This window comes from Guyanagaster necrorhizus (assembly GCF_019112545.1).
Source record: "Guyanagaster necrorhizus MCA 3950 unplaced genomic scaffold BT62scaffold_23, whole genome shotgun sequence".
NCBI classification, from domain to species: Eukaryota; Fungi; Basidiomycota; class Agaricomycetes; order Agaricales; family Physalacriaceae; genus Guyanagaster; species Guyanagaster necrorhizus.
Genome location: NW_025064902.1, coordinates 311178 through 333715, shown reverse-complemented (window position 1 = coordinate 333715; position 22538 = coordinate 311178). Strand labels below are relative to the sequence as shown.

Below are 22538 nucleotides of genomic sequence, written 5' to 3'. Positions count from 1 at the left end.
ATTTGTTTCGGGAGGGGTTCGCGGTGGTAGTGGTGGATCATGATCCGGATACGGATACAGCGTGGTAGGGAACAACGGCGTAGCGAGGCCCATGGGAATCTCATCTTCCTCTGCCTCGAGGAGGTTCTGCAGAAAGAGAAAATAAATCAGAATGTCAGAGCGGAAGGGGGGGGGGAAAGGAAGTTCACGTTTACCTTCTCCCGCGGTGGTGGCGGTGGTGGTAGAGATCCCGCGGAGGAGTCCTAAGTAGGTGAATGATTAAAGAAAGTTGATGTTGGTCGGTAGATGCGGCACCCGTACCAACTCTATCATCTCGCGCAGTCTCTGGCGTTCCGCTCGGAAGGAGTCTATCAGGGCTGCGAATTGCTGGATTTGGGCGTTCAGAGCATCGATTGGACTCTGCAGGTTAAGGTCAAGGTCAGGAGGAGCGGGAGGTGGAGGTGGAGAAGGGGCAGCTCGGGATCGAAGACTTTCCAGCTACGATGGGGGGTGGAGGGCAAAAAAATCAGCTACGCAAAAAAGAAAAAAAAAATAAAGAAGAAGAAGAAACAGGCGCTACTCACCTTGGCACTCAAATCCCTAGTCTCCATCTCGATCCTCCGCCGCCTCAACGCACTGAGCTCAAGCACCCGGAGAGCTTCCCCATCCGACATCCCCCCGGGTTCTTCCTCCTCCTCTTCCTCCCCTTCTTCTTCTTCTTCCTCTTCTAGACTCGGGACATGCCCCAAGCAAGATTCCAATTCAGCCTCGCGGAGCGCGAGCTGGGCTTCCAGGACCGCGATGGTGTTCTTGGCGACTGTGGCGGTCCGCTCGTGGGCTCGCCTCTCTGTGTCGCGTTCGGCAGTGAGGCTCGCGATGACGGACGCTGCGTATCTCGTCGTCGTCGTCGGGGCTCGTGGGGCAGGGATGGGGGCGAGGGCCTCAGAGGGATCTAGTGCAAGGAAAATTCTCAGCACGCATGAACGATTCGACAACCGAGACCACCACCCACCCAAGAAAGTCGTCGCCCGCAGCCTACCACACCGCCAAGCGCTCCCAGTCAAATCCCCAGATCGTTCCACTACACCACCAAAACAAACAAAACAACGCTAACATGAGTGAAAAAAAAAACTCCTCCTCGGGATCCGTCTTCACCCGTCAACGCACTCACCTACCTCGTCTCACCAGCTCCTCCACGGCCTCCCGCATATCGTCCCGCTCCCCCTCAGCAGCCCGCGCGCGCTCCTCGCACACCGTGAGTTTCCTGCGGAGCATCTCCGAGGTCCGGCGCTCGGCCGCGAGCTCCGCTGCGTGCGTGTCGAGCGTTTGTTGGGTCGCGCGGAGGCGGTCGTGGATGAGGGATGTCTGGATGGAGTGTCGGTTTATCAGGCGGCGTAGCTAGCAAGGTTTAGTTATGTATGTAAGAAAGGATGGACTTTGAATTTTGTTTTTCACCTACCTGCCGATCCTTCTCGGAGGAGGAGGTGATAGATCGCGGGGGTCCCATGTATCACAATCACAAGGTGGCGTGAGTTTCTCTTTCATTAATTGACCAGTCAGTTTAGTCCCATGGCAAAAGAGGAGGAGGAAGCGGTGTCTTTGTTGAGGGACAAACACCTGCACCGCCACCATTGAGCGAAGCCTGAAAGCGGCCGCTTTGAAGTCTGTGATGGATGGAAAACCATTCCTTTTAGCAGGACCATCGTGTACGGGTCGGTGGGATGACCGCGACACTTTGCTCGAGCAATCTGCCACACGCATTCCGGCCCGATTGTTCCTCGATGACACGCTGACAGCTTTTCTGACGTGTAACACTTTTTTCCCCCCCCACATTTCAGCGTGCGGTGGACGCCGGATATAAGTAAGACGCAAAAAATTGAGATGAAGGGGACTTGTGAATCTGCTCCAAGACGGTATGGTATGTTTTGAGGGATGCGAACATTGCTCCCACATAATTACTTTCTCTTCTTCTCCCATCGTGCGTGGTAGAGGGAGGGAGAGAGGGGAGGGGTTCATGCACTTAATCCTTGATCGTTTACGGTCAGAGGTGCATGTATCTTTTAGGACGATTGGCGATCGGTGATTCGATGTCAAGCGGGATATCCCCTTTTGTGGGAGGGGAGGGGGTTACGGTCTACGCTGTACAGAAGAAAGAGACTCGTGGTGGCCCCCCTCCGTATTCGAGGCGTTGGCTTGCGGATGCAGCTCTCGGGGCCTTTCTACTACTGGATTTTACACCGTCGTAAGTATCTTCCTATACACGACGGCACCTGACTCGAACCGTTCGGGTTCTGAACAAGAGCTCTTGCGAATAGCCTTCTTGACCACAGGTTCCGCTTTGTAAACGGACAAATCAGGTAGAGAAAGACATAAGGAAACCAATTTGGCAGAACCCTCATTGCAAAGGAATACTACCTGAAGTTACTAGCCCCCGAAAAATCTCTGTTCTACCACGTCGGTTCTTCTCATAACCGCCACCGCGCCACAGAGGTAGCAAATATTCGAATCGAGTCTAATAAGCTTTAACCTCCATTCGTCTTCTCCTTGGCTTCAGGCGTAGTCCAATGTCTCTTAAGCCAGATGGAGTTACGGACCACGGATTTTTACGTTGTCAGGTCAAGTAACTGGATTTGTCTAGCGAATGAGGACCTCGGTATAGCTGATTTGCCACACAGGTGCGACCTCCTCCCCCTTTCCCCCGGAAATAGTTTTGTCTGCACTTGGGGGTTCCAAAATGACCAGCCTATTACTTGTAGGTTGGGTCAAATCAGGTAACAATTCCCAGCGATGAGCTCACCGCCCCTCCCGCATTTAGGCATCACCTCCTCGATCGATCGCCGTAGTATATTTGATTTCGCATCAAATTTAATACCGACGACGGAGAGCAGACAGGGTCGGGTAAAGCAGTTGGCATATTCCATCTTTTCGTGGGGGATCGCCCGACGCCGGATTGGAGTACGCCTCAAGTCCGATGCCATCAGCCCTGAGATCATTTTCGGGGAATCACCTCCATCAGCACTACCTATCATGAACGGAGCAAAATCAGATATATTTGAAAAGGAAAGAAAAAAGTTCAACGTACCCTGACATTTGATTGGGTGCAAAGCTACGACTGTCTTGAACTTGAACTAAGCCCGAAAACCACAAGACCTCTTGGACCCTAACAACTCTCGTTTATCCAAATTAATGCCATCGAGAGAAAGGACCGACAACGGCATGGCATGGCATACCCGTGTCGTCAAGGGATCTATCAATACCGCCACCGTCGGGAGCCAATCTACACGCGTCGCGACAAATACGGAGAGGAACATGTTTAAAGCCATGACAAAAACGAAAGAAAACACGATTTGCGCCGACGTCATATGGCGCTTATTATCATCATTGACAGCACCAGGTGCTTCCCGTAAGATAGGATAGCACCCGGAAACAACCAGCTTCGCCCCGAACCAATCATGCTCGAGTCAGAAATTTCAGGAGCGTGGCGCACGACGCAGGGGGGGGGGTTGGTTCTATCAACACTCGCTAATTGACTTCATCAAAGAATCCCCCACCCCCCCGTCCAGCGCAGCCCTGAAAGAACAAAAAAAAAACACACGCCAGAGACGTCCGTTTTCGTTCGTTAATCGCTAACCCATACTCGTACCTATGCGGTCCAATCAATCGGCGCCTACAAAACGTCATGCTAGTACATGGGTTGGGTTGGGTGAAAATGATTAGGCCGGCCATGGGATGCCTGTGAACAGCACCATGTGCCATGTGCAGCGCCAAAAACAAACGGCATCAAGCCCACATTGATTTCCCTCAGCTTCGATAACATCATGCCGCAGATACCGTAAAAAAACCCGTTTGCCGTTTGAAAGAGACGCAAGTAGGCGAAGAGGACATGCCGAACGCCCCCCCCCGTGTTCAATGTTCAAGCACGCATGCACGCCCACTGGCACGAGCATTGAACAAGGGATTCCCAAACGAGAGAATCGGCGGCCTAAACTTAACAGCCTGAGTGATACTACCGTATCGTTACCGTAAAAAGATTCGTCGAAACCGAATGGGACACGAAACAGCATCTCCTTCGAGTTATCGAGCCGCCAGAACAAGCGAACCGTTTCTTCGTCCAGTAGTAGTGGTGCCGATCAAGAACGGTCTAGCCCCCCCCCCCCCTCAACGAACGATGGACGGAATCAGTCATCAGTCATCATGATCTACAGTACTTAGTGCGTTGCAGAGTAATGAATTGGTTGGTCGTTGGCGTACCTGTACCTTGGTCCATGTGCATGATATTCACCATAATAGGGCATGCATTGTATAAAGTTAAGTGGGAACGCCACATCACACTATCATGATCCCGAGCATCCGGATGCATTATTCGGAGGAGGCTAAGGACGTTCCGTCTATCGGAGCAACATAGTAGAAACGGAGAAAGATAGCGATAACCACTCACCTAAAGCGCCACCCTCTTTTCTCCATCAAGGTACATAATTCAAAATACATCGTATTTGTATGTGCTGATGATGGTACAGGTAGTACAAATTAAATATGACTCCGGGTCTATAAATATTTAGCATCAAGGGTGGTACAGTGAGAGGTTAAATTAAATTCAAAAGGATATCCCGTTTGATAAGTGGTAACATGGATAGATATGTAAAGTTAGTAAAGTCAGCATAAGAAGGATTTATCCCACTGGAGGTCCAAAAGACAGGTAAAGAGAAATGAATGGAAGTCCTGAGGAACATGCCGATTAGAAGACCTGGGTGCTTGTGGGTGCAGGCACACTTACATTCTAGACATCAAGCGGGGTCAACGTCCATACGCCCGCTACCCTCAGCCTCGTCTTCCTCGTCAAGGCTCATCCTACTCAAGGGAAGCCGTACATCAGGGCTAGGGGCATCCACGGGCACCGTAGGCGGACCCGGAATATCGAAACTGTCTCGCCGCTTCAGTGATGGAGGCACAACACTCTCCCTCTCGGCATCTGTTTCTTCACCTTCACTAGCCCCCCTTATGCCTACAGTTCGTAGTCTTCCAACCCAAGCATCAGCCCGATCCAAACTATCCTTCACGACTCCCGTGACTCCACGCATCATATCCAGACTTTCCGTCGCTAACGTGAGTATCCGCTGGGCCGCAACCATAGCTGTGTCCGTGGTCATCCTCCGGTGTCCGTCTTCCGACGCCATAGTGCGGGGATGGATACGTGGAGAGGCGGTTGGTGATTGCTGGGGAGTGTCAGTAACGGAAGCGACACCGCGTTCTCTCTTAGGTTGATGGTGTCTCCGACTCCTTCCCGCAGAAGCAGCAGCCACGCTCTCCCGCTCATTTTCGCCTCGAGGAGCGGCAGAGGCGCCGTTCCTCATCGCAGCGGCCCATCGCTTTGGCAATGTGAGAATGAAACCTTTTACGCGCTGACGGGCCGGCTCCGGCAACGAAGCCCCACCGGCGTACTTGCCCACGACATCGACCACCTGTCGGACAGTATGCACGATGTCTTGACGTATATGCGCAAGGGTATGCATGTGAGCTTCTGATAACGGAACTCCCTCGCCAATTTGGTTCGAAAAATGGCGCTCTTGTAGCGCCGCAGCAAAGTTTCGGAGAACGACAATTTGGGCGTCAATATGAGCAGTAGCATACTAGGGTTGTATTAGTATTGTGCTGGAGAAATTAGTGGAAGTTGATCACCTGCAACCAGCTCAAACAATATCGCAACCGACGTAGGCTTTCTTCGCTCAGGGCTGCGCTCAACCCTCCAGCTTCTAGCAGTACGGTGTGCCATCTGCTTCTTTGGGCAACTTGTTGATCAGCATCCTCTACCGGTACTTCGGGCGTCGGCGTAGGTGAACGCCGCTGATCGTAAGAACTCGTACCTGTAAATCACTGTAAATCACGGATGCGGGGAAATAGGGAGTGGCTCACTGTCTATCCACATCCCCACCCGCTTAGCATCATCGCCTTCTACCGAAGGCGACACGCTTACGTCCCTATCCGAAGACATTGATTCTTGACGTGTTTTGCCTCGTCCACGTTCTCGTGAACTTTCCCGATCGCAAGATGGTCGACGATACCTGTCCAGCTGTAATACCATAGAAAGGGGAATCAATAAACAGCTCCTCTCCATGATAAATGCAAGAATGAAACGAATAGACATGCCGAAGCCCCTGGAGCTTGACAAGAATCATGCGCCCGCACAGATAGGACATAATCGCACGCTGCCCTCCGATCTCTCCCCAGGGAAGAGCATTCCGATATCGGGGATGATAGACTGATCGGAGTACCAGCGTGCGACATGCACTAACATTGTTTCGTCTGCATGATGATCAGAAGGCAAGACGGTTGTCTGCAATTCAGGGCGCGCGCAGCCTAGCTTATACTTGAATGGCCAAACACAACAGAAGGCCTTAGCATGTCTTGTCTCAATTACGTGGCTCCCGATAAGAGATAGAAAGACCAAATCGTTCCTAGGATAGCTGGGACACAAGATCCGCTTCGTTTTCAGGATGGCGGTTATACCAATTTTCGAAGAGGTAGAAACGAACGTGTTTGACACTCGAGTCTGTTGATGGGCAGTATGGTTAGCCTTAGCTAATGAAGGTAAGCGAAGCTTGACCGACATTGTACCGCCAACAGGGCGAGCAAAAGCCAGAATCGAGAACAGCCTCGAGTGTTTCTAACGCTTCGAAACATGCTGCACCAGCCTGAGAACAAAATGGGATCCAGGGCCGCCCTCGGTACCTGAAGGGGTCTAGCGGATCGCAGATGTTCCATCGGTTTTGTTTACAACAAGTTTCGAAACGTTAGAGAAGCTATCTGATTGTGGGATTTTGGACGCGTCCGGAGCATGTATACAGGACGTGTTCCACAATCCTGATGCAGGAAAACCAGCAGCATCCCACATTCAGTGCAAGCAAAGACCCCCAAAATTGAGCAAAGCCGTGATCCTCTCTAACGCTTCGAAACTTGCTGTTATCCAGTCGACGAAATCCGGACATGCTAAGGCCCTATGCTTCGACCATGGAAGATTACCCGTATCCGCAGTGCACCGCACGCGCGGCTCGTTCTCAATGGAAATTTACACACCCTGTCCAATTGCCTACAAGCAAACTCGTCCAATTGCTCGACATTCACTGGCAGCCGATCAATGACGGGCTTCGATATTGTCTTTACACCGGATTCCATCATTTCGGCACCATACTGGCAAGACACCAGGTCAGTAGGAACAACACACGCCACAGCGTCTCGCGACACACCTTGACAACTCTGGAGCTTGCTTTTCCCTGCTCGTACACCCTCAGTGCGCTGTTGACCAGCGGCAGGTGAGACATCCGCTTCACAAACTCGGGTTCCAGCGCTGTTCCACCTCCGTACATTTTGGCGTCAATGGAAGAGACGCTTGGACTAGGGAGAGATGTTGTTGGCTGTGACGTAGAAGCTACAGAAAGAGCTGGAGTATTTGCAGACTCTATCCAAAATCGCAGTTAAATATCAGGCGATAAAACGTGCGATAAAGGCTCACGAGTTTCTCTGGCCGACGGATGCCCGTTTCGCATGTCTCCAAGGGCCTTGACGGCAATTCTGACGCTTTCATCTTGGTCGTCGAGCAGTGACGAGCTGCTGAGCGAACTGGAGGTAGCCATGGGAGAAGGAAGAGAAGATGATGGGACGTACTTATATCCTGGACATGTGAATACAGTCGAAACACGTGCCATCTGGCATTGTTGCAAAATAGGACCCCCAATTAATTAATTAATATTTCCTGCAAGACAGTTCCTCAACAATTAAGTCGCATAATGGAGACCAACGGTGTACTGGCACATTCCGCAATAGACGTGAACGAGACATCGCACAAAATTCTAAAGGCTAACAGATGGAAAGTTAAAAAGAAGGTTCGATTACCCTGTGTTACTCTGACCTCTTTTTCAATTAGGGTTAACAAATTCACCCGCCGTCGACTGGGCCAAAAAATAAATAATTATCCCAGAAGTAAAGTATGTCCTACTACAACATGATTAGCATACGGTCATCACAATCGTGTTTTACTGATAGTTCTGATTAGAAAGATTGAAACTAGCCAAGTAATTATCCCAATCATCCATCCTGAAAGGTATCCTTGAGACATGTTACGGCAGAAAAAAACCGAGAAACATACTCAAATGTATTGGGAACACTGTTCCACATTGCTATCGTATTGTCGTCATTCGTCCACATGCCTGTCGTTCCCTCCGAAATCTGTCGTGAACCTTCCGCCGTAAAGATATCACTACTGTCGTAATAATACGTAGCCTCCGCTGTTGGCATGCCAGTAGGATTGCCCCGTCCAAGCTCAGTGCTATTCATGGGTAACGGGACATTATGACTCTGAGGCTGTAGAGACTTCGGAGGCATGTCCAATGCAAAGTTCTGCACCGATACCGGCTCTTCAATAGGCCAGTCAAAAGTAGACACATCTTGCGGGTCATCGGGTAGGGGGTAAGATTCAGAAGAGTAGTTCGAGTTTTCGGCACTAATTCGCTCTTCTTCATCCTCGTCTCGTTCTCGCTTGTTACTCGGGGAGGGTGTGTTGGGCAACGGCAAATCGCCCACGAAGGCTAACTCGTACAGTATATCCCTAGAAACTGTGAGGATCGACCTAAACATGCAGATATATAATATCATACCATAGCTTTCCCGCAAAGTGCCACCTGTGGCCAACGTTAGTATGCAAGAAAAGTGACCATCGGAAGCATCGAACAGACCGTGAATCTAAGCTCTGTAGAACCTTCATGCACTTATGGACATCATCCATCTCTTTATAAGGGTCCAAGGACAAGCCCGTACGCTTCCCGCCCCAAATATTGAACAGAAGGATAATCCCAGCATCAAACGCCAACAACTATCCAAAAGGTCAGATCGACCAGAAAGAATAGAAGAAGAAAGGGCGTACAGCATTGTCGGCGACTACTCCAGCACGACGACGTTGCAAGTCTGCAACATGTGATGATGCACGAGCAGCGTTGGTACATATTGCAAGCGATGGAAATCGAAACTTGGAGTCTTGTGGTTTCGTGATAAAAGGCCGGTGGATTAGTTTTTGTAGGTGATAGTAGTACATATACAACGACGCAGATTGATTGAAATGGACAAGATTGACGCGATTGGGATCCCATCGGACTGTATAACAGTGAACGAAAGACCAAAGACGATGCAAAGAAGCGTACGATGTGGAGGGATTGAGTCAATCCATTTATTAAGTGCCGAATCCAGATCCGCAACCACCTGATATTCCCAATTCGGATCGAGAAAGCCAAGCAAGGCTCTTGACCTCTTCACCGAGTACTGTTCAGTGCAGGTTGAGCATATCGGACAATGGTGGAAGGAAATGCACATACGATTGTGCGCAAGCAGAACGTCAACAACTGACTGAGTCTGAGACAACAATTGAAGTACGCAATGACGGAAGGTTTTCCAGCTGGTTGCTTGAATGCCTGTGCTGGGTCAGAGGCTTCCCAATATTCATCATCACACTCGGTAGGGAGGTCGACGTCAATCCTAAGTTACCGGTAAGCAATATAGCAGTAAGGGAAGCACCAGAAGAAAGTCATACTCTTCATCATACAAAGCCACTGACCGTCCCGTAAGAGAACTAATCACTCGATCCATGTATATGAGACTCCTGTCATGATATTCAGAGGACTGACAGGGCAGCAAGAGCTATCTCCTACCAGAACGTCCTTCTCCACATCTCAGCCTCAACGGTGTTAGGTGGATTGTTCGCCTTTCGCCGATGGCTGCCTGTGTCCTGAGCTAGCCGAATACCAACACCCACGACCGTCCACGCCAAATGAGGTACCGAAGAGCCCTCCAAGAATTCTGCAAAAAGCTGGGTTACCGATGTAGCATTCTACGACAGACAACAGTCAAAGAGACTCACACAGAGCACTTGCAAGTCGTATAATGACGGCGCACCTACTAACGGTTTGCAATTACGGGTATCCATCACTTGATGAACCCATTTCCAACCACTGGACTGCTTCGACTCCTCTCCTTCGATCAGAACGCGCGGATCATCTGAATACCTTGATGACACAGCGCACACCAGCAACAGCAAAGAACCAAACATGTGGTCCTGAGTATGATGTTTCTCTCCAATTAACCTCTCGAACGTCGGCCGATGCAGGAGCGGGACGAGGATGTTGATGCGCTGAAAGTAGATGTCGACCAAAGACCACAAAAGATCATCCGGAGGAAATGTGAAGGCTGCACCTGTCACAAAATGATCATGCTGGCTCGGTTCCCAACGTGGTGAGTGCCAAAACTCTGGCCTGACGTGGGGGAATAAGTAAAGCGGCTGCTCTATGACCCCATACTTAAGATCCACCGCTGATTGAATCAAGTGGACGCCACTTGATTTACCCAGGAATCGAAGGCCCATGGTTTGATCCTTGAAGAACTCCGAAGCTTGCTCCAGAAAAACATTCTCGGGTTCTATCAAATATTTGTGTTCTATTTCGGTGGTGAAGCACTCGACGGTGCCGGCGCGCCGCGGTAAGTCTTCACAGTGCTTCCAGTTAGACTCGTCGTGTAGGTACCCTTCGAGCTCCTCCTCCGGCAGCATCTATTCCAGAAAATCAGCATCGACCTCGGTATCGGAAAGTTCACTTACCGTGTGCAAGAGCTTCTCCATCTTCTGTACTTTCGTCTCTAACTCAAGGATGTACCTGATGAATTCAATGAGCAGGACTAATCGAAGATTTCAGAATACTAATGTACTTTTTTGATGGACCTTTTTTCTATCGAACGATTCGTCAAAACATCAGACACGTTAATCGCGTGCCCGTACGTCAGAAGGCATGAAGTCACCTTGGCCTCCTCAAGATAAGTACAGGAAACATTAGCGGCTACGCATATCGAGCACCGTTGGTCGGGCATGGACGAGGCATCGCCTAGGTTGATGGGAGTCAATCCATGCTGTGGATGCAGCGCGAATAATTCATACATCTAACTATAGCACAGCAAGGGTCAGATAATGTATTCCGAGGATGAAACGATTGAAACACGTACTTTTCTTTCGTCTACACAAATCGCACGCCCTCTGCACCCGTCGTTTCTTGGTTCCCTCATTTGTTGTAATAGCGCCACCAGCGTCGTGCTCCGAACCGTCATCCATTGTAGTGTGTGTCGCTTAAGTTCGCCTAGGACAGGGAGATTGTTTTGAGGAGCATTTGGCTGCGCAAATGAGCGAGTTGATGTAGTAAGAGCACAGGTAACAGCGCCGTTTACTCAGCGTCTTTACTGAAACTCCTGTCCCAGACAAGAAATGGCAATCCAATGCAGAGGTGCCGCGTCTTTGGCACATGCCGAATTTAAAATTACACGCGGCTCGGCTTCGAAATTGAGTATATCCACATTGGGCCAGCTCAAGCTCGTACGCTTTCTACTTCGCAATATTTGCTCCATTGCTCACTCTGTCGATAAGTAGTTCCCGCTATCATGCCAGTGGCTTTAGTGCCACAAAAGGATTAACCTGGTGCTTTGCCCTTACGCTGCCGCATGTATTCGGACTAATTGACGGCGATGGGGTGCTACCGACGACCGCCACATGCGTCTACCAAATTCGACTACAGGAGTTTTCCTCATTAGCTAGTACTCAGGTTTAGGAGAATGGTTTGAAGAAATCCTCATAGTCACCACTTGACATTTGCGTATTTTTGTCTGTTTTCAAGGCAATCTCAAGGGTCATTTTTTGGGGGGTAAACGGGCCTTTCTAGACTGACCGGTCACCGGTCGTTTCTCTTGATTGCGAACGAGCATCCAACTCCGTCCGAAGCGGCGTTTTGACCGATTTTGCGTTATTCGAATTTATGTCGTGGACCTTTCAAGATCAGAACTTTGACTGATTATCGATTAACAGGCACGAAACAAAGAGTGAAAATGTTTTGAATCCACGGAGCGGTTTCATGTAACGTGTCATTTCAGTACCAATTCTTCGCGATGAACACTTATGCATTCTACGATTTATCGGCAATGGGGAAATCCTTCCCAGTCATGCTCTTGTATCCCCTCCGAATCGCATCAGAGATCTGCTCGTCCTTGGCTTGCTCCAAGGCAGATTCATTCGACTGTTGTCCTTGACCCAGGAAATGCTCCTGGACAAAGTCGACACCTGCGAGCCTTTAAGTCGACGATCCCAACCGATCTTGCAGTAATCGCACCTTTATCCAGGAGATCTATGCGATCGGGTCAGTCATCGATTTACAACTGTATATAAACAATCATGCCTACCCTCCTTCTTCTCTCCAGCCTCTCCGCCTCCTAGAGCATTGTTCACCTTCTCCATGAAGCCACCGCTACTCTCCTGCTTTATCTCCGATTGTTGCTGGTCGCTGTGGGTAACGTTGTCGAATTGTTTCTTCAAGAAATCCATGATGCTGTGCGGAGGAAGGGGTCTTGGTGCAGCCTTTATGGCATCAAGGCCTTCTTCTCCACGCCAAGCCTTGACGTCAGTCTTGCTCAGGAACCTAATCATCTTGCTAGTGCGACCATGTCTGTAATGAAGAATTGAAGACCGTGAAGTCGAGTCCGACGGGGATTCAAATATCAATGACGAGCGAGTTGGAAAATGGGTCCTGAGGGTCCTGTAGTGATATGATCCGTCCGCAACATTTTCCATGAGTTATTCTTCAATTCTCCTGTTCTTCTAGGCTGTCGATTTTCCTCAACCAGTTAACGCATGATATTATACCTTGCTCACTCTACCTAGGTTCCATTGATATTGTTTCCGATTTCCATGACCCCCATGGCCCCGATAGTTCTTCTCACTGTGCGCTTTGGCTTCAACACACATCGTCTCTTGATAAGCTCATCTAGAACGACGACGGACCACCGAATGCTCGTGAATTACCTTATGTCTTCGGATTATTTTTCAGCATCTAACCAGAACACTAGGTATGGTGTCAAATGCCAGTAAGTAAACATTGATTATTTGTCGTTTTACATCAGGATGGAAAGTCAAAGCTCGCAAAAGTGGATCGGTTGGTTTTCTAGAATCGATCCCCGATATTCCTTTTGGAGTCTCTCAGGTAAAATATACTGCATTGACAAAGTTAGGAAAGGAAAATATCTTCATCCCAAGGCTCTTGATTCGCGCGTTGCTCAACGACGTGTCTCTCTTATTTAATGACTTCTTCTTGCAGATAGTATCTGCGACTTCCCGACAGTTTAAAGACAGAGAAATAGCCGGTCTACGCCATTTTTTCCCCAATGAAACTCAACTGACTGTGATCAGGCAGAATAAATTCTTGACGGTGTATGAAGCAGTTTCCAATCCATGATTACTCGCTCAGAGCTCTGCAGACGTCAGCTGCATGTACAAATATCACTCTGCATAAATTATTACCCGGGCATATAGATCTCGTTATACGTGCGCTGCCCCATATTCTGCTACTATTTTATGGACCTTCTTTCTGTTAACACAGGTATCCGGTCCTGATCTTTGCAGGAACTCCTCGTGTGCGTATTATATCACATCCCTTTGTATGAGTGATTCATCTGGGACACTATACAGCAGCCTATACTCTCTCTTCGCTGCATTGTCTGCATCGTTGTCCCAAACGCAATCGATTGCCATATCGTACGGAACTGTCCTTCGTCCGACGTCGACCACCTTCTTCGAGCCTGTCCATATACTCTGTATACGAATCATCAATCATCTTTGGGACAACTGGGGGAAAGATAAAGGGGGTTTCAAAGACAACGAGGTGGTTTTCTACAACGTGAACATCCTGCTTATTTGAGCACTTTTGACTGGGGAAGGTCTCAAGAATTTCTGGACGACGATGCGAAGAAACTCTTATGGAGGACTTTTCAAGCAGCTGGAGGCTTATTTCGTGAATGTTGCGAATCCTACTGCTGGTCTAGCTACCGGAGGTGATCCGGGAGCTGAGAAATCTGGCGGTTTGCTGTTCCAGTGGTTGCCTCAGACGGAGAGAGCTTGGTGCGACCTTTGGTAGCATCGTCTCTACCTGTTGGATCCGATGGTTTGGGCAATATAAAATGGCTGGGTGAGTGTCATACCATTGCGCGCTAGCTTTGTGGAACCTCCGTATCCAGAAGTCCAGAAGTGCAAAGCATTGAAGAAAAGGTCTGGAAAATGAAATGACAATTTGAAGCTGTAGATGATACTGCATTCCATGTATACGCTGGAGCACAAAGTGTAGCATTGAGATAATATCTGTGAACCATTCATTATAGTCCAGGGAAATTCGCTGTCTAAGTTAAAAGTCGCTGATGGCGCGACGGTGGGAAACTGAAAGGAAGCATTTGCCAGTGCGGCTTTTCGGCACATAAACACAGCCACAAACACCCTTCTTCCGCTGACGTTGATGCTCACGTTCCGACCCTTGGCGCGCCAGGTTCCATTATTGAGTCGGCATACAGGCAGAATATCAATATCTGCTCCCGTCGCCTCTATTACTATCCGGCGATTCTCTTACCAGCAGCCTCCCATACCATCGTTCGCCAGTACACTAGGAACCACCAGCCCGTTCACCAGACGCCTTTTTTATCGCAAGGATGGTTCACCTAGATCAAAGAAGCGGGGAGTCTTCATAGGTGCGTAATCTGGGTTCAACTACATGCCACTTCTTCTCATCGTTTGGCTGCTCAGCGATCAGCGCAGCAACGGCTGTCGTCTTACTCTCTGCGATAGAGAAGCTATTCATCATTTTGGAATTCCAGGGCCTCGTCGCTTGGTCGTTAGTGCACTGCTTCCGCATTGATCAGGCATCCTACGCATCTCAGGATTTCTCTGACTATAAATCGACTGTCGAATATTTCCGGGACCTGGTGCTTGTCCTGCTGGTGAATTACCATGAGATCAACCAGGAGACCGTCCATCGTGCTTTCGAGATCATGACGCAGTGGGAGGGGAAGCATCGGGAGAAGGTGCATGGGGTATTTCGTGCGGCGGCGGAGGAGATTCATACCTTGCTGGCCGGAGGGCAGGATATAGCTCAGATGGATTTGGTTGAATTCGGGGTCAAGGCATTCAAAATTCTGAGTTATGCCCTCAAGGAGGTTTTTGATGGCTCGGTCCCTCAGGTTAAGATCACCCTCAAAAGTAGTCCGGTGGATAAGATGAAGGATTACGAGGTTATCGGTTAGCCTGATGGCGGCGGTGAGTGCACAGTTGGATGTTTGTTCTCTTACTAATTGAAGCTTAGACACCGGTTGTTGTGTCAGAATTTATAGGATGGCCAGAAACCCGCTCTTGTTTGCCCTGTATAGAACTAAGGTTCTGCTGCAAAGGAAGAGTACGGGATCTCGGCTCTCCTTACAAGCGCGAGCTTCGCTCTGGTGGCTTGATCGATTATCACGTGTAATACTGGATTGCTATTCGGAACATCTATAATGCTATAATTGAGACCGTGTCTTTACCCTCCATCCTATTATCGTCCCGCATAGTAGTAGAAATAGCTTTGAAAAAATGGAAGGCCTTTGGAGCGTATGATCTAGCCCTCTCCCAATCAATTCAATTGAAGGGTGTTTCAGTTTGCTAATGGAACCCTCATCCTAGATGGCGGTACTAGTTACGACATAGTTCACGAACTTACATGAGAGAACGAAGAATCTACGAATTATGTGCAAAGTGCGATGAATATGGATCAGCCGTATGAACAGACTATGTCGCCTTCATCTCCATTTACTGCCTGATTGAGCCAGTTTAATTACGAGTGTTTCCATGCCTCCGAAGAATTTAGAGAATGAGATGTACCTTCGGCAGCCAAGACTCATGTGGAACCAGAACTGATAAATGGATGAACCTGGAATCATCCAACTATGCACCGAGCAAGGATGGTGGATACAAACAAAATAGCGAAAGTTCGTCTCGATCGTCCAGTGTATCTCCTTTTTCAGACTTATCAACGAGACACGTTCTTTATTTAATAAAGAACATCTGTTCCTTTGTTTCTATTACAGAGGAGACAGAATAATGGCAGTTGAAATCAAGATCCTTACCACGCAATTCGTGCAAGGAACGATGTTGGATGCTTCCTGTTCCACCACTTGCGTGCCTCGTCAAGGAAAAGCATTCCAGTACCATATCTAGACCAAAAAGATTGAACACCATGTCGCCCAGCTTGGACAGACGAAAATGACTCACGCAATCGGCAAGAAGAAGAACTCCACGTGAACTCCACGCGTCAAAAGAACTTGTTGAAACCAAGGGATGTAGGAGAAGAAACTGTTCGGATTGATTAATATAAATCCGGCGAAGACACCTGGGAGAAACTGACCAAGCAAATACAAGTGCAGCAGCCATAGCAGGGAACAGGAAAATATTGCGCGTTTTGGAAGCGAAAGGATTCTGCTGGAACAACGACAGCCTTTGGGTATGTGTGGGAAGTAGATTGAACCACTGCATCATGACTAAATTGTAGAAATCTACAGATTGTTGTCAATGGGCCCGTCGGGAAACAACAAAATTCCGCCATACAGATTGACTATGCCTTGTGTGTGAGTTCCTTAATTAGATCAGGGTCAGCGTCGTAGCCTCCATACTTGTGCCACAGGGCGGAGAATGGAACACCATTCCGCTGAAATCCAAAGTAGAACGCTCCAACGTTCATGTTCGACTCAAAAAAAAAAAACGGTAGCATCGTTATCGAAGACTCACCCGACCATGGACGTCACTGCTTCTATGATACCTAGAAAGAAATAGGCATGCAGCAGAAGTCTCCAGTTGATCAAACGGTCCTTTTTACGATCGCGGGGCCGGCGTAACAAGAGATCTGCTTCAGGCTTCTCGTTCACCATGGATAACGCAGGAGAAACGTCCGTAAAAACACAAATTATGATCATCTGGAAGCTGCTCAACGCTTGCGGTATCCCGGTGAGTACGTTCAGAACAACAGGCATGAGCTCTAAGAAACTACCTAAGTCACATGTCAGGCAGATGGTAACGACAGGATTGATTCGTAAACATACCGGCAGGCAGGAGGTACAATATTGACTTGTGTAAGTTCTCAAAACATAGCCGTCCATACTGAATTCCGGTGATTATGGCAGAAAAATCTGAGAGTAGTATCAAATCCGCGGCTTCCATAGCGACTTCGGAGCCTCCAGCGATGGCTACCCCAACGTCAGCTTGTTTCAGGGCAGGAGAATCATTGACTGCATAAGAAGATGTGATGTGAGCAAAAATAGCGTAAGTTTGAAACCGTTAAGCATCACCCCCATCGCCTGTCACTGCAACGGTACATCCCTCCGCCTGCAATTTTTTCACTATTTGGAGTTTCTGCTGGGGGGTTGTCCGGGCAAAAACAATCTCATCAAATGCAAGGGCTTGTTTCCATTGTGACTCGGTCATGCCGACGAGGTCAGAACCACTGAGGACAAGACTTCTCATTTCCGGACTTGAACGTCTATCAATCTCGGGTTCGTACTCAGCCACTGACTCTAGAGAAGTGTCGTATGGAAGGTCTTTAATATGCTTCACTTCGCTCATTGGCGTCGTGATAATTCCCACCTGCTGAGCGATGGCGGCAGCGGTAGAGGAGAAGTCACCTTCAAGATTGGATTTAGTAAACGAAGCGCCTACGATGCCAAAACCGACCTGTAACCATTGCAAAACGAACGACTGCCCGGCACGCTACAGCAACCGTTTCCTTGACATCATCTCTTGGAGGGTCTATCAGTGCTACCAGACCTACCACCGTCAAGTCGGAGTTGAGGCCAAGAATACGGTCCTCCATAGGGAAAGAACCAGATTCGACGAAGAAGTCTGTCGGCAATTTGGAACCATGAATGATCTTCTTTGCCATGAGTAGAACACGTTGGCCGTTTGACGCGAATTGCTCTTGTATCGCCGATAAACGGTCTGCGATGGTCTCGTCCATTGGCACAATCAATCCCTTCGAATCCATCATGTGGCTACACCGGCGTAATACTATCTCAGGGGCCTATTGCTTTTAGATAGCCGACAACAGTGAACACAGGACAAGACTTACTCCTTTGACTAATAAAATATAATCGGATGACATGTTGAAGTTGTCATTGGAAAAGATGGGCATTGAGGTAATCGGTTTCTCTTGGGGAAGCGCCGCTTGTAGTAGTTTCATGGCAAATTTGTTTTCTATACAGATCATCAAAATATAACGTGGCTAGCAAAGAAAGGCGCATACTGGAATTGAAAGCAAGCTTCGCACGTTCTATCCATGTTGCTTGGCTGTCCTCGATGGGCATGATGCTCTCTGAAAAGCGAAGTAGACCGGTATCTAAACATCCTCAGTGTAAGTGGAAAGATAGTGGAAAGCCATATTAAGATACATACCAGTAGCATCACCGTGAACCTTCCGAATCTCTACAGGTGAGTCGTCATCTGTATTGTCGAAACGCGCGTCATTACAGAATCCCGCGGTTGCGGCTAAAATCTGAATGCACTCCCCGGCGGGCCCATTACTGACTGCAGCCGCTCTTGCTTCCGAGGCCGTTAAAAGCTCGTTCCCTACAGCGACATTAACCACGGTCATTTTGTTATTGGTCAAGCTATATGAGTCTTGCACATATCTTAAATCACTCAAAATAATATTTAAGTTCAATATATTCTCTTGCTCAAAGCCTCAAACTGATTCCTTTAATCTAGACACTTGCTTCTCAAGCTAGCATTGAGACTGCAGAGGTCTGAAAGCTCTCTATCTATGTGTAACTACTGCTCTTTTATCTACTGCTAACTATGTAAAATATAATTACTGAATATAAAACTACTCCAGTCTAAACTAATGTTCCACTTTACACTGATGCATATTCCTAAAGAGAGACATGCACCAGATGGGCTATCTGGGTATAGCTTTCAATCTGGAGACAAGAAATATTCTAATCCAGAAGATGAATATGAGCCACTTGATGAGAATCCTTGAGAATTCATTAACAAGACTGAGGATGAAGTAGAGGATATAGCAGACTTTAAAGACAGGATTGATATTTGGCATGGCTTCATAACTATTGAAAGAGCAGTATATGACTTTCATGAGGATAAAGTAATATAGGAGGCAATAGAGTGTAGTGAGACACACTCAGTATTGCATAATGTGAGGCTAATCCTGTCTGATGCAGCTGAGTTACATAGTGATATAGAGAGCCATGATGAGTCCCATAGGAATGGACATGCAAAAATGCTGGATTGACAATTACCACAGGTAATTAAGTGGCATGAGAATTCTATCACATGACTTCCAGGATTCAAAGATGATCAATATAAGAACTTCATAAGATATGCAAAGAATTTTATAGTGGATAAAAGCAAGCTGTACAGATGGGATATTAAGTCAGAGTATAAGCTCATTATCTATTCAGAAAAGAGGATGTATATAATGAAGGCTGTGTATGATCAACTTGAACATCAGAGAATGTATGTGACTAAGATGTTGATCAAAGAAAGATTCTGATGGCAAGAGATGGAATGAAGCATCCTGTGATATGTTAGCACTTGTGAGATATGCCAACAGTGCTAGAAAATGGTTATTAAAGGCCATCAACAGTAACATTTATGCCATCAATCTTTCAGATGTTACATGCAGACATGATACATATGCCTAAAGCATCAAACCACTATAAGTACATTGTACATGGATGTTGCATGTCAACTAGCTGGATGGAGGAAAGAACTTTAGCAAATAAATCAGCACAAGTGATAGCAGAATGGTTGTTTAAAGACATCATCTATTGCTGGAGTGGTATTTTCTTGAGAGTAATAGATAATAGCAAGCAGTTTAAAGCTGCAGGAGCCTATCTAAAATGGAAATATGGAATAAAAGGGATTAGAATCTTGCCTTATAACTCACAAGCCAATGAAAGGATAGAGTAATGATGAATCAGAAAGTTGTTAAAGACTCTTTTATTGGTATCTTGTTTGAGTGTAGAGGTGCTACCTTTACCTGCATACTAGACTTGATCTATTGGCAAGTCTTACATGCTTTAACATATTTTTTCATATCTTCAGTTTGAGCTACCAATATTTGCATAGGACTAGTTTTATAGTTTTGATGATCTCAGAATGTCCTGCAGTGATATGATTATGAAAGCAGATGATGATTTTGCTATGAAAAGCATGATCCCTGAGTATATAGATCTATCCATCATAGTAGATTAAATTGTCCTCCTTCATCATTCCTCTGCTGTGATTGATTGGTGGAGCTATCTTTTGATTCCACAGCTCTATTTGTCTGATAGTACTTTTGATGTATTTGTGTACATCCTCCTCTGTAGGTATGATCATTGCTTGAAAGTGTTTTGGCTTCAGAATGACCATCTTCTCATTGTTATCATGTCTTTGGTTGTGATTGGCACATTAGCTCAATAGGTCAGCCTTTTTATTAGTGGTTCTGACCTTGTGTTGCAGCATAAAGTTGTACTTGGCCAGTTCTGTGACTTATCATATCTGATACTGGTTTAGCTTCTGAGAAAGGTGAAAGTATTGAAGGTTTTGGTGGTCTGTCCAGATCTTGAACTTTCAGACTGCACCTATGAGGTAATGTCACCACTCCACTAAGTGTTAGGCCCAAGTGTCACATGAGCAAATACATGTGATAAACAGGTGTCCCTTCACACTTCAAGGGATCAGCTGAGTTCACTTTGTGTATATCTGTTTATTGTGATATAAGGTCAGACATTGACTTCAGGTAGAATGGTGTGTATAAACTTTAGCTCGAAGCTGGGGTATACCAGCAAGAGTGTTAGTCCTTAAATACTAAACAAATGTTCCTAATAATATCGCTACCTATTGTATGTATCTGTGCCCATGGTGCCCATTATCCTTGAGCATTGTTACCATACATAAAAGGGTGCTTGTATGTCATTAGGCTTGATTGTCGAAATGGCTTTGATGGGTGAGTTAGTTGTGCTGACTAAGCTCTCCTGCGGTCTGGTGCCCTCTGACTAAGCATAAATAGGGGTAAAAGGAAATAAAAAGGGAAAAATCATAACATTACCCTCTTCTTAAGACCATCGTCCCGATGGCTTAATTGAGGGATAATTCATAATCATGAATAGCATCATCTGCTGTCATATGTTTCTCATTGACCCACTGGTTAGATTCTGGACCGTAGCCTTTCCAACTGACAAGGTAATCCACCGTCATGGTCATGCCACCCCCTTGTGCCTTGACTTTTCGGAGTTTATGATTTAGGACTTGATCAATTTCATATTGCTTCTTATCATTGATGAGGTCCAGTGGTGGTGGTGGCAGGCATTGCTGATTGAAGAAGGCCAGTGCGATATACGAGGAGAGAAGTGTCTCATTGAATACATTGTGAATTTTCCATGTCATTGGCAGGCATAATTGGTAGGTGCTTTCCCCAATTTTAGTGACTATAGGGAAAGGGCCAGTGTGCTTATCAGCGAGTTTATGCTTTGGTCATGGGAAATGGAGGTTTGTTGTGTCGAGCCAAACCTTGTCGTTGATATGATATGTAAGTGACGGTCGACGGTGTTTGTCATATTGTTTTTTCATTGCAGACACTGCCTTTTCCAGGGCAGTCTTGGTTTTGGCATGGATTTTTGTCATGGTTATGGCAAAATCTGTGGAGGCGGGCATTGTTGTTTTATGATGGGCTGTTTGGGCGACATGAGGATGTCATCCATGGTTCATGAAGAATGGTGTCTGTCCTGTAGCCAAGTGGACCCGATTGTTGTGTTGAAAGGCAGCTAAAGCCAGCCATTCAACCCAATTATCTTGTCGGTAATTGATAAATAGCCAAAGGTACTTTTTGACTTCCTGATTTGCTCACTCAGTTTGACCATTGGTTTGTGGATGGTAGGCTGTTGATGCATTTCATTTGATGTTAAGCAGTCTATATAGGTCATCCAGGAATTTCGAGATGAACTGAGGTCCATGATCAGAGATGATGGCTTGGGGCATTCCATACTTGGCATATACCTTGTCACACAAAATCTTAGCCCACCCTTCTGAGGTTAATTCTGTGGAGCATGCAACTGGAATGATAGTCTTCGAAAACCGATCGACTATGATGAGGATCGCATCATAGCCGTTACAGTTAGGCAGTCTGGTGATCATGTCAACGGAGATATGTGTCCATGGGGAGGACGGTACCTTGTTTGGATGCAAGGGGGCCACTCGTGGCTGTGTCATGGTTTTTCCCCTTTGACATATTTCACAGGCTTTGACATATTTCATGATGTCATTTCCTAGCTTTGGCCACCAATAGTTTCGTAGGATGAGCTCCTTGGTCTTAGTGATGCCTGGGTGTCCTGCAGTGGCATAGTCATGGCATATGGCAATGATTTCCCTATGCAGGCTCTGATCTCGCGGAATGTAGATTCTCCTGTCATATCGGATCATCCCTTCCTCTTTTGTCATTCTCCATTTGTGATTAAGGGAAGGGGCGACCTTTTGATCCCATTTATGGGTGTCACGGGTTGTGCTTTTGATTTGCTCATGGATTTCCTCCTCTGTTGGCATGATTAGGGCCCAGAAATGTTCAGGCTGTAGCATTATCACTCCGGCATTATTGTTCCCTCCTTGATTGTGGTCAGCTCAGCAGGATAACAGATTGGCTTTCTTGTTGGCTATC

At 47.2% G+C, this 22538-nt stretch overlaps 6 protein-coding genes across 6 annotated transcripts; 1 reads left to right on the top strand and 5 right to left on the bottom strand.

Annotated features, from left to right (window-relative positions):
* Positions 1 to 48: 48 nt before the first annotated feature.
* On the bottom strand, positions 49 to 1770 carry BT62DRAFT_328489 (uncharacterized protein). The gene is made up of 5 exons (XM_043180516.1): positions 1439 to 1770; positions 1155 to 1377; positions 992 to 1060; positions 564 to 931; positions 49 to 477 (listed from the first exon to the last, which is right to left on the bottom strand). Exons 1-5 carry the CDS (start codon positions 1484 to 1486, stop codon positions 259 to 261), a joined length of 927 nt encoding a protein of 308 aa, XP_043036885.1. The 5' UTR covers positions 1487 to 1770; the 3' UTR covers positions 49 to 258.
* A 2670-nt stretch (positions 1771 to 4440) lies between these two features.
* Positions 4441 to 7728, bottom strand: BT62DRAFT_934990 (Opi1-domain-containing protein). The gene is made up of 7 exons (XM_043186832.1): positions 7487 to 7728; positions 7221 to 7432; positions 7051 to 7164; positions 5890 to 6046; positions 5656 to 5840; positions 4754 to 5606; positions 4441 to 4698 (listed from the first exon to the last, which is right to left on the bottom strand). Exons 1-6 carry the CDS (start codon positions 7605 to 7607, stop codon positions 4764 to 4766), a joined length of 1632 nt encoding a protein of 543 aa, XP_043036884.1. The 5' UTR covers positions 7608 to 7728; the 3' UTR covers positions 4441 to 4698; positions 4754 to 4763.
* A 186-nt stretch (positions 7729 to 7914) lies between these two features.
* BT62DRAFT_1078462 (uncharacterized protein) lies at positions 7915 to 11283 on the bottom strand. Its single transcript, XM_043179389.1, has 15 exons — positions 11011 to 11283; positions 10946 to 10951; positions 10810 to 10892; positions 10720 to 10739; positions 10613 to 10667; positions 9881 to 10564; positions 9672 to 9829; positions 9554 to 9622; positions 9339 to 9498; positions 9168 to 9285; positions 8894 to 9120; positions 8706 to 8842; positions 8628 to 8651; positions 8120 to 8578; positions 7915 to 8067 (listed from the first exon to the last, which is right to left on the bottom strand). Exons 1-15 carry the CDS (start codon positions 11114 to 11116, stop codon positions 8007 to 8009), a joined length of 2367 nt encoding a protein of 788 aa, XP_043036883.1. The 5' UTR covers positions 11117 to 11283; the 3' UTR covers positions 7915 to 8006.
* A 562-nt stretch (positions 11284 to 11845) lies between these two features.
* Positions 11846 to 12360, bottom strand: BT62DRAFT_934988 (uncharacterized protein). The gene is made up of 3 exons (XM_043186831.1): positions 12232 to 12360; positions 12162 to 12176; positions 11846 to 12112 (listed from the first exon to the last, which is right to left on the bottom strand). The coding sequence occupies exons 1-3, from the start codon at positions 12284 to 12286 to the stop codon at positions 11958 to 11960; spliced, it is 225 nt and encodes a 74-aa protein (XP_043036882.1). The 5' UTR covers positions 12287 to 12360; the 3' UTR covers positions 11846 to 11957.
* Positions 12361 to 14298: 1938 nt separating this feature from the next.
* Positions 14299 to 15259, top strand: BT62DRAFT_328305 (uncharacterized protein). The gene is made up of 3 exons (XM_043180515.1): positions 14299 to 14559; positions 14615 to 15124; positions 15171 to 15259. The coding sequence occupies exons 1-2, from the start codon at positions 14331 to 14333 to the stop codon at positions 15109 to 15111; spliced, it is 726 nt and encodes a 241-aa protein (XP_043036881.1). The 5' UTR covers positions 14299 to 14330; the 3' UTR covers positions 15112 to 15124; positions 15171 to 15259.
* A 703-nt stretch (positions 15260 to 15962) lies between these two features.
* Positions 15963 to 18479, bottom strand: BT62DRAFT_921888 (calcium ATPase; the record flags this gene model as incomplete). Its single annotated transcript, XM_043184355.1, has 12 exons — positions 15963 to 16053; positions 16112 to 16192; positions 16245 to 16392; positions 16510 to 16544; positions 16625 to 16883; positions 16936 to 17121; positions 17182 to 17372; positions 17406 to 17563; positions 17661 to 17909; positions 17958 to 18082; positions 18132 to 18224; positions 18281 to 18479. 12 exons carry the CDS (start codon positions 18477 to 18479, stop codon positions 15963 to 15965), a joined length of 1815 nt encoding a protein of 604 aa, XP_043036880.1.
* Positions 18480 to 22538: the final 4059 nt, after the last annotated feature.

What these genes read in the sequence shown, in the direction of transcription:
- BT62DRAFT_328489 (XM_043180516.1), bottom strand. Translation starts at nt 1,486, where the DNA reads ATGGGACCCCCGCGATCTATCACCTCCTCCTCCGAGAAGGATCGGCAG. An exon ending in CCTCCGAGAAGGATCGGCAG is followed by an intron (nt 1,378 to 1,438) that starts GTAGGTGAAAAA and finishes AAACCTTGCTAG; the next exon opens with CTACGCCGCCTGATAAACCG. An exon ending in CTAGGGATTTGAGTGCCAAG is followed by an intron (nt 478 to 563) that starts GTGAGTAGCGCC and finishes CCCCCATCGTAG; the next exon opens with CTGGAAAGTCTTCGATCCCG.
- BT62DRAFT_934990 (XM_043186832.1), bottom strand. Translation starts at nt 7,607, where the DNA reads ATGGCTACCTCCAGTTCGCTCAGCAGCTCGTCACTGCTCGACGACCAA. An exon ending in TCCGTCGGCCAGAGAAACTC is followed by an intron (nt 7,433 to 7,486) that starts GTGAGCCTTTAT and finishes GATTTTGGATAG; the next exon opens with AGTCTGCAAATACTCCAGCT. An exon ending in CAAGCTCCAGAGTTGTCAAG is followed by an intron (nt 7,165 to 7,220) that starts GTGTGTCGCGAG and finishes GTGTCTTGCCAG; the next exon opens with TATGGTGCCGAAATGATGGA.
- BT62DRAFT_1078462 (XM_043179389.1), bottom strand. Translation starts at nt 11,116, where the DNA reads ATGGATGACGGTTCGGAGCACGACGCTGGTGGCGCTATTACAACAAAT. An exon ending in AAAAAAGGTCCATCAAAAAA is followed by an intron (nt 10,668 to 10,719) that starts GTACATTAGTAT and finishes TGAATTCATCAG; the next exon opens with GTACATCCTTGAGTTAGAGA. An exon ending in AGTGTTCCCAATACATTTGA is followed by an intron (nt 8,068 to 8,119) that starts GTATGTTTCTCG and finishes GATACCTTTCAG; the next exon opens with GATGGATGATTGGGATAATT.
- BT62DRAFT_934988 (XM_043186831.1), bottom strand. Translation starts at nt 12,286, where the DNA reads ATGGAGAAGGTGAACAATGCTCTAGGAGGCGGAGAGGCTGGAGAGAAG.
- BT62DRAFT_328305 (XM_043180515.1), top strand. Translation starts at nt 14,331, where the DNA reads ATGCTCACGTTCCGACCCTTGGCGCGCCAGGTTCCATTATTGAGTCGG. An exon ending in GAAGCGGGGAGTCTTCATAG is followed by an intron (nt 14,560 to 14,614) that starts GTGCGTAATCTG and finishes TTGGCTGCTCAG; the next exon opens with CGATCAGCGCAGCAACGGCT.